The following is a 19,247-nucleotide window of genomic DNA, read 5'->3' on the forward strand; positions in this document are numbered from 1 at the left end:
CTGTGTTCAGTGGTTCACCTGTGTGAAGCTGCATCATACATTACATTGTCCAGTAGAGGGCACTGTTACGTTGCTCATATGAATAACACTTAAAATATGGACATACAGTAATAAATGTGCACTTGTGTAGAGTGTACTCTTTACAAAGCTTTAGGTTATTCATAACATAAATATACTCACTCTCTTTATCAACTGTCTTACTGACCTTTTCACTGCAAATGCTTCCTGGATCCACAAACGGGTCATTTTGAGTTGGTCAATACCAGTGCAGGGAAATGCTATCAAAATGGCTATCCGCTGTGAGTTGAAAGCAAGGGGATTAAAACCTGCCCTTTGGCTTACTGGTATTTCTCCACCAGCTGAGGGATTTCAAGTTGAGTAGTGCTGAAGCTGTCTCTGCAGTGGCGAATCATGTATTGATCACCTGGCATAAAGACAAACTTCTCCTCATTTGCAGTGAACCATCCATCAAGGGAATGCTTGGGACACAGCAGAGAGATAGCGTGGCAGGATCCATTATAAGTGACACAGATATTCCCCTGCAACAAAGATCAATGACAAACATGTCACTAGAGCTGCTGCCTCCATCCTGTATGGGACATCTGTTTAAAGAAGATGGAGTGCCATAATTTACTAATTTAAAGCCAATATATTGGAGACTTCCCTCATTTTTTTAATGCAATGATGAATCTTAAAACTATAATTTGAACATTTTTTACTTTCAAAGTCATGTCAATCACAGCAGTATAGTGTTTTGCAGAGATGCAGCTGTTACTATACTACCCAGCTACTATATATGTGCATATTCTATGTATGTGTGTTGCCAATCTTGGATCAATTTTCAGAAAATCTGCAAAAGGAAATGCAAATTGATCCGTGTTTACATCCCTTATAGTTATGTGAATATAAAGGGATACTACTCCATCATCAGTGTTAAAACTTTGCAAGTTAAATGTACTATTTCACACACTAATTTACTACCTAAGCCATGGATTCAGAAGCAGAATTAGAAATACTTTATGAATCCCAGAATGAGAAATTATTGGTTGCAGCATACATTGAACAAATAGAAGACAAAGTGCAAGAGGGTAGCTATATATACAGTAATATAATACGATATACAGTAATATAATGCAATAAACCCAGTGCAATGGCTTCAAAGAAAAAAGAAAAAGAAATAGCTGTTAATAAAGTGCAGAGACATTTTGGAAAATCAGTCTTGAGTTAAAAAATATCCAGAGAATCATCTCCCACACAGAGGAGAAGAGTGGAACAGTTTTATTGAAGAGCTGATCCTGATGTTTTTTTCTTTTGTTTTTTTTTTTTTTCCATAAAATCTCAAAGCTAGTTTTAGGTTTTGGCTCCTGAACTGCAAAACATTATATGGATCGTAAAATTGTACTTCTCAAAGCCTTTGTCTAACATTTTTTTCTGCAGCTTTTCCCACATGGTGATGTTTAATCATTTTTTTCTATGTATATGACATTTGTGTTGGGTCTTCTATTGATTCATTGAACATTCCCTCTTTGCAAGGAAACATGTCTGAAATTTCTTCCATTTCTGCTGTGCGTTTTATGTGCAAATTGAAAAAGCAAACAAAAATAGCTGGATGAAAATACACTGTTGCCCATAAAGTTGGAATAAAATATTATTTACCTCTTCACATGAAATGATTGTGATGCTGTTATTTACTCTTGATAAATAGAGTGTAATTGGGACTAAGTATGTAATCATGGCACTTGGCAAAAGGTGGTAACTGATGTGTAAAATAAATAGGAACAATAAGATGAATGTTTTCGCACTACGAAAATGAAAATCTTACTAAGTGTATTTTTTTCATTTCTAGTCAAAATATCTCATCACACTTAAAATAAGTCATAATCACCTAAAGAGTAACTTTTCAGTGAGATATAAGAATTTATTTTTAGACAACAGATCTTGAAAATCTTCTTTCAAGAAATCTTACCAAGATAATTTTCATTTATTCCATTGGCAGATTTTTTTTTTTTTTTTGCTTGAATTAAGCAAAAAAAAAAAAAAATCTTGAATTAAGCCAAAAAAAATCTGCCAATGGAACAAGTGAAAATAATCTTGGTAAGATTTCTTGAAATAAGATTTTCAAGATCTGTTGTCTAAAAATAAATTCTTATGCCTCACTGAAAAGTTACTCTTTAGGTGATTATATCTTATTTTAAGTGTGATGAGATATTTTGTCTAGAAATGAAAAAAATACACTTGGTAAGATTTTGATTTTTGCAGTGTGAAAACAAAATAATTCTAACTTTATGGTCAACAGTGTACATGTAATGTCTGCCCTCAGTCCATCATGAGAAGATTAAGAAGTAGCGAAGCTGTTTATCATGGATGTAATAAGTGAAATAAAACATTCATTATTCAGGATCAGCTGGATAAACCTGTACCCTGTTGTAATAACTAGTTTGGCTACATGGCTGTGATTAGATTATTAGGTGCTACTGAAGCAAAATATGTGCTAAGACTCTACATGTTGGTGTGGTGGTATGAAAATACACACAGAGACATTTCCCTTTTTCAGTTTGCAATATGTGCTTTACAATATCCCAAATGGCACTGATGGATGGTTTTGTTGTTGTAGTTTTCTTGCTACTATGGCGTTTTTACACAAGTCCTGCCCAAATGGGATTTGTTGGTCCATTGCTATCTTGTCTGGTTTGTGTGTGAGTTTGGATCTGAACTAACATGTTTAAACTCCAAGTCACACAAAAACACAAGCAAGCTACCAGGTCAAGGCAGCATTAGACCAGCAAACCTTGTGTCCTGCATGGAAAAACATGGTTTTTGTTAATGGAGTCTCAACCTCTGAGGGCACTTCAGATCCCTGTCGGAAAACAGCTGTCTGATGGCCAAGTAAAGTGATGTAAAACATTCCAAATATGGCTGCATACACAGAGTTTCAGAAGTTTGGCAGTGGACAGCAGTACGACAGCTTTCTGGTAAAATTCTGCCCCTTTTTTTTTGTAGTTTCAGTTTCATCCTGATCTTATTATACCTTTAAAGAGACATCCAGATGGGGCTATTTGTGATTAAATAATTAATTGGACTTGATGGAAACAAAACCATCCTCTAATGTTGCCTACTAATTAAATGAAAAAGGCTGGGGACAATACAAAGAGCTGATAATTGCATTCAGACCTAAACAGCATGAAACATAAACAGCGATGGGGCTCATTCAGACCGAGCATGTTGCTACAATACCTCTTTTCTGCTGCCTTGTCTGCCATAACATCCTGGCCATCCATGAAAGGCCACAGTGTGTGTGCGTGAGGTTGTTTGTATCGGCTCCCAGGGGTCTGCGGGACACGTGACCTCATTGGGGAGGAGGATGGTTCAGTGGGCTCACCCCACGCCTCCCAGTCAGACAGTCAGCAACTATTACTGTAAGTTTTTTTCAGCTGAGTTATTTTTGGCCGTCTGCTAGAGGAGTCTATATGTCAGGTGTCTACAGACCCAGAGGAGGATATGAAAGTGATACACTATAGGCCCTAAAGCGTGAGAAGAAATGCCCTTTCAGTTGTCTAGAAATGAAAGTAAAGTGAAAGGAAAGAATCTCCTTCATGTATTTAATGTTTTTAACAGAATGCAAACATCTAAATGTATGAAATGATTACAGCTTTGAATAATTACTCAATGATTCAATCTTATATGTTCATTCAGCTTTTGAAGTTAAAAAATGTAATGAAAATGAACAGCTCACACAGCTATAGCCCAGCTTATTTCCTCTGCTTCAAAGCACAATTGCCCTTTGAATATTCACTCCCTTCAAATATTTGTATGGCACCCCTTCCTCCGCACACTCACCCTCCTCAAATATCCAAGTGTATGTGTACTCCTTGTTTGGTCAAGTATCTGGAAAATATTTTGAATGTATACAGCAGCTATAGGCTGTGTTTTCATCAGGTACAGTACAAATATTGTGGAGTGATTACCCTCGTTCTTTAAGGGGATGCACATGAGCTTAATTTTTACCCTTTAGACGTAAAGTATCAACAATCTGCCTCTCCAAATAAATGCACTCTCTGTTTAACACCCCTCACCTCTAAAATGAATGGTTAGAAAATCTCAAACACCTTAGGAATAATTATTAAAATGAATTGTGGAATTGATAATAATACTAATGAATATACTTTGTGAGAGCTTTAAGTAGAAACTGAGATCATAAGTAGCATTAGCCATAATTTTGGTATAGTTACACTGTAGAATACAATAAATAAAAAGTATGTAAATGCATGATTCTGTTGCTGTCTTCAGGGTGTCATGAGTCAGTTAGAATGGTTTAATGTAAAATATATTAAACTGTCATCATTGTTATTCATTTTAAACTTTATGGTGTAGCAGCAGTGTCTAAAAGGACCAACTGTATATTCACAACTGATTTCCTACTAGTGTTAATGTGAATTAACACAGCACACAAGGCTGAATAATTGTAGTGTTTTCTGTTTCAATAAAGTTTTTGTTGAGCCAGCAGGGCTCCAAGCTTCACATGGCTTTGATTTATAATGATTGTCCAGCCTCAAGCACATTTAGCTCTGTAATATAGAAAATTATAGATTAGAAACAAAATGATAAATTATTCACACCTTCTTAACAAAAGCCTTTCCACACATTGGAAGATTAATCAGTGTCTGTGGCTCTTTAGACTAACACAACTCTGATTTCTTCCTAAAGAGCCAATTTTCTGCTTCTTGAAAGCTGAGATCACTGTGCATTAGTGATCTATACATTTGCTCAGTCCACTGTACAGCCCTCATTGACCTCAGTGTGTCCACGTCTGTATGGCTTTTCAGCTTACATACTGGAAACATATAATGGGCCATTCCTCAGTGATTCGGGCTTTGTGATCCACATGTAAGTTGCAGATTTTCATCAGGAACTATGATAGAAAGAAATGGTCTGTTGTCTCTGCCCAAAAGCATTTATTTTTTTTAATTAGCATCCAACATTTACTTGCTATTTATCAAACATATCCCTCCTCCCATCCCATCATATTTTTTCATTTCATTTTGTTTCACTTCACTTCACATCATTTCATTTTGTTTTGTTTGTATCGTTTCATATCGTTTCATATCGTTTCTAAAAAAAAAAAAAAAAAAGCACAGACCACACTATTTTAACAGAGTAGTAACAATGTAATGTAATGTTTATTATACCTGAAACAAAGACTCCATCTTGTATGTTTTTTGAGGAGTTGAACCAACGCTTTATGAACTGTTTTGTGTTGTTTTCCGTCTAGACTGGTGTTTTGGTAGTGGGGCAGTATCAGTAGTTTTTCTGGGTCTCAGGACTTGGATACTGGGACAGGATCTCCACTGCCTTTGTCCTCTTGAGTGTCTTCCTGCCTGTCCATTTCCTTAAAGCAGGGGTGTCCAAACTTTTTTTAAAGAGGGCCTGATCTGATAATGTGGACATTGCCAGGGGCCAGTGGTCCCTTCAGACATTTTTAAACAGTAAAAATTACATATAAATGTGCTGTTCTACAACAATTTTATTTTCATTGTCACAATATAATTTTTTTAAATGGCAATGTAACCAAATCTAAGCCACTCAGGTGTGAACAAATTAAAAAAAAAAAAAAAAAAAAACATTTCTGCCTTCCTTTCACATCTGGAGTCAGATAACATAGAACAAACTGTATAGAGTATCTTAAACTTCCAAGTTGATAAAAATCTTAACCCCACATTCATTTTAAACATGACTTATATGAGTAATCATTACTCATATATTACTCAGTAATGCAAAGTCTGTTAACATTTAAGATGAAAACATTCGACTCTTACTCTTGTCTTTCACAAAATCATTCAGAAAGTAATATTTGTGTCACATCTACAAGTACGTAACACCAGCAGTTAGAGGCAACTAACCTGGCAACTTGGTAGCTTGCCTTGGTGGTGAATTCATTGAACTCCCAGGTTCACATGAAGAGTCACTGTTGTGAGTTTAAAGCAGCTTGAATTTGCTTCACTTTTTCAGAGCGCTCACTCCCTGCTAGCTTGTCGTATGCGTTAGCATGTTTTGTCTGCTCGTGTCTCTTTACATTGAATTCCTTAAACAAGGCAACAGTCTGTTGACAAATTAGGCAAACATAACTGCCTCGATTGTCAGTGAAAAAAAATTGTAATTCCCATCTCTCCTGGAAGCGGCGGCCCTCACTGTCAACTTTCCTTTTTTTTATTTACAGGCGCCGTGGTTAGAAATTAGCGAAAAAGGTTCACGGAGAGGTCACAGAGCCAGATAGAGTTAGAGTGGTGCTGCCACCATGAGGTGAAAGGAGAAACTGCATCTTGAACCTTTTATGATTCATGTACTCGGTTCAACAGTCCAAGCGGGCCATAAATAATAGAATATAAAACCCAAGCTGTGGGCCGTATAAAATTTGACCGCGGGCCGTGATTGGCCCCCGGGCCGGACTTTGGACATGCCTGCCTTAAAGACAGAAGTGGAGTCAGAGCTGCTCTGAGGACTGAGTCTTGTCCCTGAGGTGATGTGATTAAAGGCTACTGTCTGGGCTGTATCCATTCAAATGCCTCGCACACACCACAGCTGCTTTAGTTAATTGAATTGTCAGGAAAGCAGACAGGACCTAAGGTAGCACCCAGACTGATGTGCTGAATCAATAGATTGGCACATAAATAAAAGAAAGTTGGGCAGTGGATGAACCAATAAGCTAAATCTGGCTGTCCGCTTGTTTGGATAAGGCAAGTTTTATGATCATTTCAATTTCTAAGTGGCAGTGTGGAATTAAAAATCCTAAAAGTGCCAAGTTTGCATATATGAGAGTTAAGACAGTTCATTAAACTAGCACAAGGTTAGTTTCATTTTTAAAACCAAGCAGTGCCAACTAAAGGCTGTGGTTAAATGTTTTTAGAAAATTGCATTCTCAGAGGAAAGAGGTGATGTAATTGCAGTGAGATGATGTAATTGTCTATCAGTGTGTGCATGTTTGGCAGACCACATTGATTAATTAAGTGATTGTGTGCCCAGTTTGCACTTAGCAATTAATGTGATGAAGACCTAGTTGGTTCATGGAGAGACTGTAATTTTGGATTTCAGAGAGTTTATTTATTCCTGATTTATTGGTAGTTTAAATGCTGCCAGTGAAGATCTTTCTTTGCTGCTACAAGTACCTTTGTCCTTCTTCACAGTGACTATGGAGACAGATGTGCTTCATCCAGCACTGTTTTGAAAATGGATGTCAGGCAGATACATGATCTTCTAATGTGCAATCCCTCTGTCTACATTCAGTAATCCATGGCACTATTAATGTATTATTTGTCACTGCATCCAGTTTATTTAAGTCAGCAGCCATTTAAAAAAGAGATTCACTGTCCAGAGGCATTCACTCAGTTTAATCAATACATCTCGTAGTACTGCAGGGTAACTGTGTGCTGAATTAACCCTACTGTGTTGCATACCAGAAGTGATGATCTTACAAAAGGAGAAATTAGGAGGGAGATGAAGGTGTAGATTAGAAACTTGTACAAAGGACATTTCCGTCAGTATGCAGGAGCGTAGGTGTTAACCTGGAGCAAAGCTCTGTGATCAGGGAATGATGAAGTGTTTGTGTGAGGTCTACAGCCTGTTTAACCAGCTGTCTTCCAGTGACAGAGAGAAGGAGAACTGGTGTTGCAAGACTTGCTAGACAAACTTTCACAATGCAAAGAGCTGTTGTGTAGTTTGTCCATTGTAAATGAATGAATAATTTAGTTACCTGTAGACTGTGTCGAGTCCATGTGTTGTTTAAGGCTGACAAGAGCCTCAGAAAAAAAAAAAAAGAAAAAATACCCAAAATGATCCTCTGTCTGTGTGCTCCCTGTGATCCTGTAAGACAAAGAGGATGTAGGATGTATGTGAGAAAGGCTGCCCCACGCTCCTGGTTCCCCGGGAGACTGGCATGGTCAGCAGCCCTGCCTCCCCCCCCCCCCCTCCTCATCCTCTGTTTGTGAAGGAGGCGTGTGAGCAAGGAAGAGGCAGGGCATGTTAGCCGAGGCTGGGGGAGTGGAACTCAGACGGCAGGCAAAGCATACAAACACACAGATTCACACACACATGCTCAGTCAGCGTAAGTGACACAAGTGCTGGCTCCATTCAGCACTGAGTTGACTGACTCACTGCTGGTAGCCATTAGCCGGCATGCCGCAGAGAAAGAGGAGTTTCACTTTTGGAGCCTACGGAGGGTAAGAAGGAATATCATAATAATTCATACAACTGTGATGCCTCTTTTATATCATACCATTTACATCTGTGTGATTGTGAGAGTGTGTTTGTTTCTGTCTTGCCATTTGATGACTCTGCAGATTCTGTGTCTGTATTTGTGGCTACATGTGCCGTTTGCTTTGAAATGCATCACAACACCCTCTGACTACACCTTTTAGTTGTCATTATAGGTTTTCATCATGAGTTAGACCTTATAGCACTGCAGCCGCTGCTTAGGCTTTAGTCAGAATGAATAATGAAGTTCATTTTCAACAGTAGCTCTGAGGTATGAGATCAAGAAACATAAACAAGATAAGGTGATGCAAGGTTCAGGTTACAGGAAGATGTCACCAAGGCCCCGCTTAAGCTAAAGTTGTGATGAAGAATGTGATTTATGACTCTTCATTCATGTGAGCTTTCATGCATGCTCGCTACACATGCAAAACTCAAACAACATGTGAATGGATATAATTGAATGACCATATCAGTCCATGTAAATATTATCTAATGCATTTTGTGTATATTTGCCTTAAATTTAATTGCACTGCTGTTGCTGCACAGTCCAATGAATGCATTTGTGTCACCAGGACTTCAGACATAACTGGTACTAAACAGCAGGCGCAGTCAGCAAAGACTTTTTAATGGTCAAAAGGGGAACAGGTGCTTCAATGTTAATGCATGCCTGAGTGTCTTCACCGAAGCACAGGTGTTGTGTATGTTGAAGGTGAACATAAAGAAATCTGAAAATGTAATATAAGTAAAAAAAACTGGAGGAGAAATGATCAAGGTTGTGTATCAGGACTTAGTGGCCACACTTGAAATTACAGACCACAGAGGTTCATTATTGAATGAGTACCAATTCAAGAGAGTTCACTTCTGTTTTCTGCAGAACTCAAATCTAATCTTACTTGATGCAGCGTGGTGTGTAATTTTGTCATCAAATATTTCTTTTATGTTAAGTATTTTTCTTTTTCTTTTATTACAGCCCTTTTTTTTTTTTACATTCTTTTGCTAATGAAATCTGGCAGAAGAAATACAATGAAGTGTAGAGTAAGTTACATGATAACTCTGAATTTTTCATAAATCTGTCTCTCGCTCTTAAATCATGAAGTAAACAGACCTTTGACATGTTTCTCAGGCGAACTGAACTCTCTCACCGTTGTCCCCGGAGCTCAGACCTTCAGGCAACCTGAACAATGATGCTGTATGTTGTAGTGTGTGATGGAAAGAATGCGTGTCATTCTGCTCATAAACAACCAAGTGGAAAAACACATTGTTTTGAAATCTGAGCAGGATTGTAGTGGACATTCTCCACTCAGCTGATATGAAAATGTCAATTCTTCAAGTAAACAAGCCTCTTCAGTCTATGGGGAAAAGGTGTTTCCCTGTGTGTCACACATTTGGTTCATATTAACATTGCTCAAAAAGACAATCTAGAAAATGCAGGGAATCACTGATTTATTATTCCAGGAGACAGAAAAATGAGCTGCTTAGTGTTTTTAATAAGTATATTCACTAATAAGACTTTATTTGAATAAAAACCGTCATGCTCTAAAAAGTGATTAACTAATTTGAGAGCACTCTCAGTCTCAGAATTTTAAGGCTTATTGTTTTGAACACTGAACAGAGGACAGCACAAAGAGTGTCTTTTTTTTGACAAAAGAAAATGTTTGCATGACAAAAGATGATTAGACAGCAAGGCAAGGCTGCTTGAAACTGGAGGCCATTCAAGTACCTTTCTGAGGGCAATGACAAAACAAACAGGAGATGTAGGGCAACCAAGAGAGCTCTTCGTTGTCTACTTAGTCTGTCCACCTTGCATATTTACTTCGACATTCACATTCACAATAGGAGGCTAACCGCACACAGAACAAGGCTGAGTTGAAGTAATTATCTAATGGTCATAGGGCTGTCCATCAAGAACTTATTTCTGCGCTGATGTTACTCTTGTTATTTCAGATTCACGTCATGGCAGACTTCCTCTCAGCAACTCAATGCTTCTAATCATTAACCCTATGTTAACCCATAAAGACCCCATGCTACTTCTGTGGTAGTTCCCAAATAAATTTTTCTCTATCTCTACCTTTCTTAACTGATTTATCACCAATTTTTAAAATAATATTATCCTCTGTGTTTTGCATTTTTTGATGTAAATCATGTTTTTTCCTATGTTTAATTCACATATCATGTAGATATTCATGAATACTCAGAGTAAATTAAAAGTTAATTCTATCAAAACATAGAAAAATTAAGAAAAAGTTACTTTTTCAGCAAATATATTGCTAACTGAATATAAAAAGTGTCCATCCACTGTCATTGATCCAACTCCATGGGTTTTACTGGTGAATCAATGTTGTAGAAGATGACGGTGTTTCCACAGTAACTACAGAACCTCTGAATGTCCAAATGGGTCATATCTGATGACCACGAAAAGATGACAAACTGCATTTTACACCAGTTATTTACATGTATTGATAGGATTAGAGGATCAGCAGGTATTAACCAGTTTATATCTGTAGATGGTTTGTGTCACTGGTGGCTGTTTGGGTCTCTATGGGTTAATATACCTGTAAAGTAAGACTCAGTAAGGCATTGACGATATCTGGTCCTTGATCTAACCAGTTCACCTGCTGATTCCTATCTTATATTCCACTTTTTAAAAACTATTCACCAAAAATATTCATATCTTACCAGATTTTGTCAACAAATGAGTCACAGTGGGTCATTAACCTCACTAAGTCAACAATCCATGGAGCTTCCTTAAAACAAAAGCCCTCCAGTAGTTCACTGGCTTTTAATGTAAAGCTGTCACATTATCACATTGATGGACACATTTTCAGCTGAGCGGCTTTTAGTTTTGTGTTTTAAATCAAAGTTAACAACAGACACCAAAGCAACCCGCAGTTTTTTTGAGGGCAAGGATTGTCATTAAGCACAATTATGGATATATTGGAAATAATAATGAGCAGTGTATGCATCACCTCAGCCCCAAAAATTGTTATTTAAGAAATTAAACCGACTATGTGTGACATGCTGCCAGGCAATAAAAGAGAAGGAAACATGACACTGACAAAACAAAACAAAACAAAACAAAACTGTGCTGTCATGTGATTTCTGTTGGGTGGATTGTTTTGGTGGATATGAGAGATTTTGCATTCCCCGCTAGCAGTCAGCTATGGTACTTTGTGTGTATGTCTTTGTGTCTTTCCACATAGACTGTATGCTACTGTACTGAAGCTAAATGAGAACATTCAGCACTTTGCGTTAATTTCTCTGTCAATGGTCTCATTCAGCCCACGCTGGACTGAGACACAGCAGACAGTCTAGATTTAGGCACGTTCAGTATTGTTCTTTCTGTGTATTACCAGCATTAAAATAATATTATAATAGTGATTTGTCTATTTCACTGTATCCTTTTTCACACTATTCTTAGTGGGTGTCCTTTAAAGTGTCAGACACAACAATCACTGCTTTTATAGGTTTTAATACAACAAAGGGACTTTATCAGAAGCTGTAAGACATATTGCAAAAAGACAATTAAAATATTTTCATTTTCATTTTCACTAAAGAGAACGGTAGTGATTTTTGTGCTTTGTAGTTTTTTTGCAGTCTCTACCAGCACATTTTACCTCCTGCGGTTTGGACGTTAGTTGATAAATTTGCTGTTTCAATACTATTTTGATGAATTTTTCAGCCTCAGTCTCATGTGTTCTTGCAGATATGTCCAGTTTTTTATGAACCCTCTCCCTGAACTTGTTACATCTGAGCCAAAATGCCTCTCGGCCAACTTTGATACCATACTGTTTATTTTCATAGCTTGCAACAAATTTATAGTTAAGAACTGCAAGTGTAATGAATCAATTAGGTTAATGTTTATGTGATAGCCTGCTTTCTGATCTACTATTTATAGTCATGATGGACTAAAGGTTACATCCATGACCTCCAGAGCTCTGTTTTGTTTGTGTATTATGCCTAAAAGTGGGCAGTAACCTGCAGCATGTTCTGAAATCATGCTGGGCGAACTTTGGCAAACACTGACTATGACTCCACAGATAATTATTATAGCCCCATGGAAGAAGAATAACTTTCATGCATGCTATGTTTATATAGTATTAGTTACACAATATGTCATTTCTAATTTAAACATATTAAATCAGCAGCAGATTTTTTTGTTTATAACATACATATTAAATGTAATGACCATCCTTATTTTTTATTTTTATTTAATCAAGTAGTCGAGTGCAAGATCTGTTTTTTAAAGGAGACCTGGCCAAGACAGCACCCCAGTTACAATAAAAAGAACACTGAAGTATTTGATATCCAAATAAAGAGACAAGGAAAGAATAAAACCTAAATGAAACAATCATTTTTCAGCTAAAAGGCCAGTTAACAAGTTATACAATGATCAAATGAAACTAGATTTTTCAGATGTACGAAGCTCTATTATTCCATGTAAAAGGAGCAAAATAAGCAAAGTTTTTTTCAGCTCAGAACAAACTCCTGGAACCTATGAAATCCACCTGGAAATCCCTCAGCTTATCATTTACACATTACAACTTAGAGATCAGAGTGGAACTGCAAAGGCACAAAACATTTAGTAACATTGTTATAATAATAATAATAATAATAATAATAATAATAATAATTATTATTATTATTATTATTATTATTATTATTATTAATATTAATATTAAATGTTATTCACATTTTTTGTGAAAGGATAGTTTCTTGCTGTAACCATTTTCATGTAATTTATCTTTTTTACACTAAAACAAGGACAAATTTACGTTTATTATTATAAATATTATACATACATACATAAATAAATAATTTATAGTTTACTATGTTAGTAGTATACTGCTCCACTTGAGATGAAATTGGTCTGCATGTGGCCCCTGTACTAAAATGAGTTTGACACCCCTGATTGTTAATATCTTTAGTGTAATTTTTGCATTTCACGAGTTTGTCCCACAGGTCAGATTGGACCCCTCGAATGGCTGGTTTTGGCCCACAGGCTACATGTTTGACAATATCAGAGGCCATTTTACATAGCAACCACCAACTTTCAAGTATTCAGGAACTGAACAGTTAATCAAAATGTTTGGCTGTTTTCGACATCCAGGTCTTTATAGATGACTTTAAATATGCTCCATTTAGATAATCCCAAATTTAAAGTACTTATATTTTGGATACAAAACTATCCTCCAAGAGAATATTACTGCCGTTGAGTTGTAGCTAAACAACCAACTTGTCTGTTTTAAGCTGGATTTCCTTCGGGTCGACTCCTCAGCCCTGTCTGCTGACCTACTTGCCATAAGCGGTGCTGCTGACATGATATATACTGCAGGCCTCAGCTCATTTTTATACTTAAGAAAGTTTTTCAGGGATTCAAATTACAAGTTGCACTTAAAGTCAGATTAAGCTGAATGAACTAATTGTAAAGTGTTGCAGCTGCTGACACCGTGATGGCCAAAGGTTCCTAAAACTTGCCTCAAACCTACTTATCCCTCACTGATGTTTGTTTCCATGGAAACCAGCTCACATTTGATACTTAGTTTAGAGAATAGATTAAGTATGAATCCAATAATTTCTCAGTATTTGGTTCCCACCTACTGGGGTGTAATTTAAAAGTGTGCCATGCAGTCCTAAAAACACCGTTGTCTTATTTCCTAATAAAAACTAGGCTGCACACTGTTTTCACTGGGATTTGAATGTGTTGAATGTGCAAACATGACTCAGAGCCAACAAATGTATCAATGTAGTTAATGTTTTCCTTTAGTGTTCTTTCAGAGATGGACACAATATTCTTTGTTTTGTTGATAAGACTGGAAGTTTTAACCTCTCACTGTTGTCAGGTCTGCAGCTTCTTGTTTATCTGTATATTGTCCACCCAGAGCAGGTTTACTTTGCTTTGGTAATGGATGTGTCACAGATAGAACAGATTCTATTGGATGTAAAAATAAATAAATAAATAAATAAATAAATAAATGGTGGAACCACTGGTAAAAGTATTGTCATGATTAAAAAACAAACCATTTTAAAGCCAATTTAGAGACAAGTGATGACTGAAATAAATTAATGAAAAGATTGCTCAAAAATATTGATTTAAATAGATTCCCTCAGTTTTCTGTTTCACCTCTGGTTGTATTTTTTAAGCCACAATCTTCTCTGAAAGGTATGTCACATATTTAAGCTCAGGTTCATTCTATATGTTGAGATGAAGATAACTAACAGACTTTTGGAAGATGCCTTTGAAAAACTATATTAATCATAAATTTGTACAAAAACATGGATTGATCCAGTGTAAACTTCTACACTGCAGCACTGTTATTAAAGCCAGTCTCTATAAGACCTCTACAGATTTGAACCCAGTTAGTGTTTGTAGAGCATTAATGAACCATGTACATGTACATTTTTTGCTCTCGTCCTGTTTTACTATACTAGTGGGGGGAAATCCTCAGCTCATTGTCAAAGGTCACTTGAAAAATGTTTGACGCTAATGTTATGTTTTGATACTTCTATCTATTTTCAGTAACAGTATCACTTTTTTCTTAGATGTTGCTCTAGTCCAACACACGCTCTGGTTAACCCTCAAAGACCTGAACATCCATTGGTGACATCCACTAATCCTATCAATACATGTATATAATTAGGTTAAAATGCGGTTTATTCGCTTTTCATTGGCATCAGATATGCTACAGATAAGCTCTGTAGTGAATGTGAATGTTCTACAACAACTGATTTGCAAATAAAACCCATGTAGTTTTACAAATTACTGAAAAAGTCCCTTTTTAATTTGTTTTCTCTGTTCTAACGTAATCTTTGAATTTACTCTGAGCTTTAATAAACATCTACGCAATCAATAAATAAAAAATAGGATGATTTTGTGCAGATAAATACTTAATGCAGAGAATAATATTATAATAAAGTAATGATAAATCACTTTGGAAATTTGGAAGTCAGCCCATAAATAGTTCCAGGTCTTTAAGGGTTCAGGGAAGTTCTTTATTTTGTCAGAAAGGATCAGATGCATCCTAACAGGCTCCTTTAGGAAATTTAACAAACTGCTGGACCATTTCTTTGTGTATTTAGGTAATCTAGACATCACACATATCCCCAATAAGTAATCAGATATTTTGATATTAATTTTCTGGTGTGACAGGCAGCATGGCAGGTCAGTGTTATGTTTTTTGTGCTATTAACCCATAAAGACCTAAACCTCCACTGGTGACCAAAAATATCTACTGATCTAAAATGTTTAATGCCTGTTGATCCACTATTCCTATCAATACATGTGAATAATTGGTGTAAAATGTATTTTGTCATCTTTTCATGGTCATCAGATATGACCCATTTGGACATTTGGAGGCTCTGTAGTGAAAGTGGATACACCGTCATCTTCTACAACATTGATTCACCAGTAAAACCTATGGAGCTGGATCAATAACAGTGGATGGAGATGCTTGGTTTATGTTCAGTTAATGATATGTAGTTGTTTTTTTTAAGCCACTTTTTATTCAGTTTTCTCTGTTTTTGATATAATAACCTTCAAATTTACTCTGAGCTTTAATGAACGTCTAAATTACATATAGGAAATTAAATATAGGAAAATACATGATTTGCAGTGAAAAATGCAAAATAGAGAGGATAGCATTATAGTAAATGGTGAGATATCACTTAAGAAAGATAAATAGAGAGACAAATTCATTTGGGAATTGACACAAAAGTAGCACTGGGTCTTTATGGGTTAATATTGTCCATAATTATTTTCAATATTCCCTTTGTTTTTTACTTATTAGTTTTAGTCCTGCTTTGACTGTGTCTTGGTTTTGCATGGTTACTTCTTTACTGTTTTATCGACCAAATATCTGTCAAGTTCTATCTGGAAAATTCCAATAATCAGATTGTGGAGAACGCATATTGTAAAAGCTAATTTCAAATATATAACCTTAGATAAACTATTTAGTAAATTTGATAAAAAAGAATCCTGAAAAACACACATGAAATACAGTACTTTATCATGTTCAGATACATGTCCAGATAAATTGGATAATGTAAACTGACCGATAGGAATGAAGACAAGCATCTTGTCCCACAGCAGCTACTATATATTTAGTTTAGTAGATCCGTCAGAAAGCAACATTGATTTTCGTCAACATCTTACAAAGCCTGTGGCCTGACGTCCGACTTCAGCGGTCATGTATACTGTATGTAGAAACATGTTTCATAAATTTTGGCAGCTCAGCATGTTTTCTTCATAATCTTAATAAATCTTCATCCCCAACTGTCCCATATGTCAATAGGAGTTTTAAGCTCTGGGGTATTATGTTTTGATATGTTGACGAGAACAAGGTTTATTGCAAATTTCCTGTATTGGTTTTGGGATTGCAGTTGGGAGACTTGACTCAATAATCTCAACACACCCTAACTGATTTAATTTTATAGGAATTCCATGAAACCTGAGAAAGACTGATCACCAGGGTGAGGTTTAGAAAGTGTTTTTCTTAGTGATTCAGTACATATGAAAATAACTTTGCCCTCTTTACTGTCAGTTTTATAAGAGCAAAATTGATCGTCTGTAAGTATTCTGGCATTTTCCCAAAATCGAGTGTACATTTCACATCAGATCGACTACTGATTCATCAACCTCCAGTCTGTCAGGCTTAAAAATATCATAACTGATGATAGAGTGAAGATAGGAAGGCACTGAAAATCTGTCTTGTTGTGAATATGTGTCACATGAAGGCCTGGGGTTGAAAATGATGAGCGATCTTCTGCACTGAGGGGAATCAGGCGACAACCTACTGTAGCAACACAAGTCTGTTGATTCGTGACTCTGCAGTACAGTGAACAAACAAAACCCCCCACAGCCCGTTTCCTTTCAATAACACACATTTCTCAGAAGGAGGAAGCTTCGGGCTTTCAATTATCTTTTGAGAATTCCTTACAAGAAAAGAGAAGTCCGCACAGTTTTTGTTTAAAATGTCATCTCGGATTGATCACTTTTTTTATATTACATCAGCTGTTCCTTATTCCGTCTTGTGAGCTTATGATTGTGGGTTTTTATTTGATTGCTGGTGATCCACTTTTATTTTCATAATTGTTTTTGTGATCCGTGGTGCTGCTGTCTCATGTTCAACAGTCCTGTCGGGGGTATTATGAGTAAGCAGTCTGAACTCTGGTGACACAGTCAGAGACACAGTGATGGCTTCAGGGAAAACGCTGGACATACAGTCATAGGAGACAGGGTCAGCATGTAAAGTGTCCACAGCAACAAGGGGATGAAAAAAAAAAGGAAAAATATAAAGCCAAGCTTTTTTACTTTTCTTCTGGTGATGAGCACTGACAAACATACTTCACATTCCCATTTTCCTGTGTCACCATGAGCTTATCACAAGAGAAAGGCCAGCTGCATGAGTCATTTACTGGGCCTCAGTGACACTTAGAAAACAGCAGCTGTAGAAAACAATTAAGTTGTATTTTTGGAATTTTTTCATATTAGAAGCAGAGCAAAAGCAAGAACAAGATTCATTTTATCAAGCAGATTGTTGTTTTATGGTGAATTCAGTCTTTCCACTGTGTTTATTGTGGGTTTTTTTGCACATGCAGTGCCATCTGTTGGCAGAAACAGCTCCCTGCATTCTCAGATGAGGAGAGGAGTTCCCAATACCATCTACTCATTGTTTCCAGTGATTATTGCTTAAATCTGTTTATCCAGAGTGATATGAGGACAGATGATTTACTGACAGTGAGTAATGGGCTTCTTACTTTGGAGTCAAACCAGGACAAGATTCATTCGTCTCAGGAAACACCAGTTTAGTAATCATCCTATCATCCTTGGAAATGCTGCCTCCACAGATGGCAGGAGTTATTTGAGGGAAACACGTCCTGCTGCACAACCAGAGCCTTGTAGTTGTTGTAAGCAGATTGGACCACAGTTTTTACACGTTCCGCACTCCAATGTTCAGCTCCTGTCGTATGCAATGAAAATGTAACATCTGCAACTGAATTATTTTTCAGTAAGATGATTTGTGAGATTAAGGATTCAGTATGTATGAAATAGTTACATATACAAGCTCTTTATTAAAATGGCATCTTATTCTAAATTAAGTATTTGATTGTTATTATGTTTTGATATAATAAATTACAAAAATGTCATTATAACAACAATTAAGGCACAGGCACATTAATTAAACTTAACACTGTTTCATCTCTGTTTTTCTGTAGACTTAATCACTGCTCTGTCTGTGGTGCACTTTTTTAAAGAACATTATTCCACAGCAATCACACTTGCAAGGCTTCCTATTACAACCTGTGCTGCCATTATTTATCATTCACGTAAAATAAATAGTGTCCATTTCTGTTAAAATCAACAACTAATGCCAATACTCAAAATTTAAAACATACCAAGTCCAGTCTGATCATTGTTCTGAACTCTGAACTAAATTTGGCTCTTTCTGGACCGTCTGTAGTGGGACCATGTCCTCCTTGTCTTGTTATTTTGTTTTTATTACAGTGGGTAAGTCATGTTATAGGATATACTGTTAGAAGGAAGGGTGCATGGAGTTAATATGGGTCTCCTCTTAATATACAGTGGTGGAAAAAGATTTTGGACACCCATGCATTTGTGATATGTGACATTAAGAATCACCCTGAGGTCATTAAACTCTGCCTTGTAGTCTGCTCGACACCCACATGTTCCCTCCTGCACATGCACTGTTCTGTTGAGGTCAACACTGGTTGTTGCCCCTTGAAACACATCCAGACCATGATATGTTGAAACTGTCGAGAACTTAGTTGTTCTTTTTTCTTGTTATTAATAATTAAAAAAAAAATGTAAATGTACTTTTTTATTTGTGTCTGTCTGATGCAGCCACACCACACAAAAAAGATTTTTCTGCAAATATTTCAGTTCATCTTATTTTGAATATGCAACAGAACAAAGAAAGCCATCCTACTTTAGTCCTTAGAAACAGCACAGATTGCAAGCAAACAGGAAAATCTTCAGCATATACATG

The 19,247-nt window shown here is 36.5% G+C and overlaps 1 protein-coding gene across 10 annotated transcripts in view; it reads left to right on the forward strand.

Annotated features, from left to right (window-relative positions):
- Positions 1-8,083: 8,083 nt before the first annotated feature.
- The window catches only part of LOC115421850 (rap1 GTPase-activating protein 1-like), a 42,734-nt gene continuing 31,570 nt past the window's right edge, over positions 8,084-19,247 (forward strand). For 4 of the 10 annotated variants that reach the window (XM_030137823.1, XM_030137826.1, XM_030137829.1 and 1 more), the window contains exon 1: positions 8,087-8,210. In XM_030137823.1, coding sequence (XP_029993683.1) covers positions 8,167-8,210 — 44 coding nt within the window. In that variant the 5' untranslated portion in view covers positions 8,087-8,166. Of the gene's footprint in view, positions 8,211-19,247 lie in introns of all 10 variants that reach the window. The other 6 variants (XM_030137819.1, XM_030137831.1, XM_030137824.1 and 3 more) reach the window with 3 other exon arrangements.

Source organism: Sphaeramia orbicularis, chromosome 7 (assembly GCF_902148855.1).
Source record: "Sphaeramia orbicularis chromosome 7, fSphaOr1.1, whole genome shotgun sequence".
NCBI lineage: Eukaryota > Metazoa > Chordata > Actinopteri > Kurtiformes > Apogonidae > Sphaeramia > Sphaeramia orbicularis.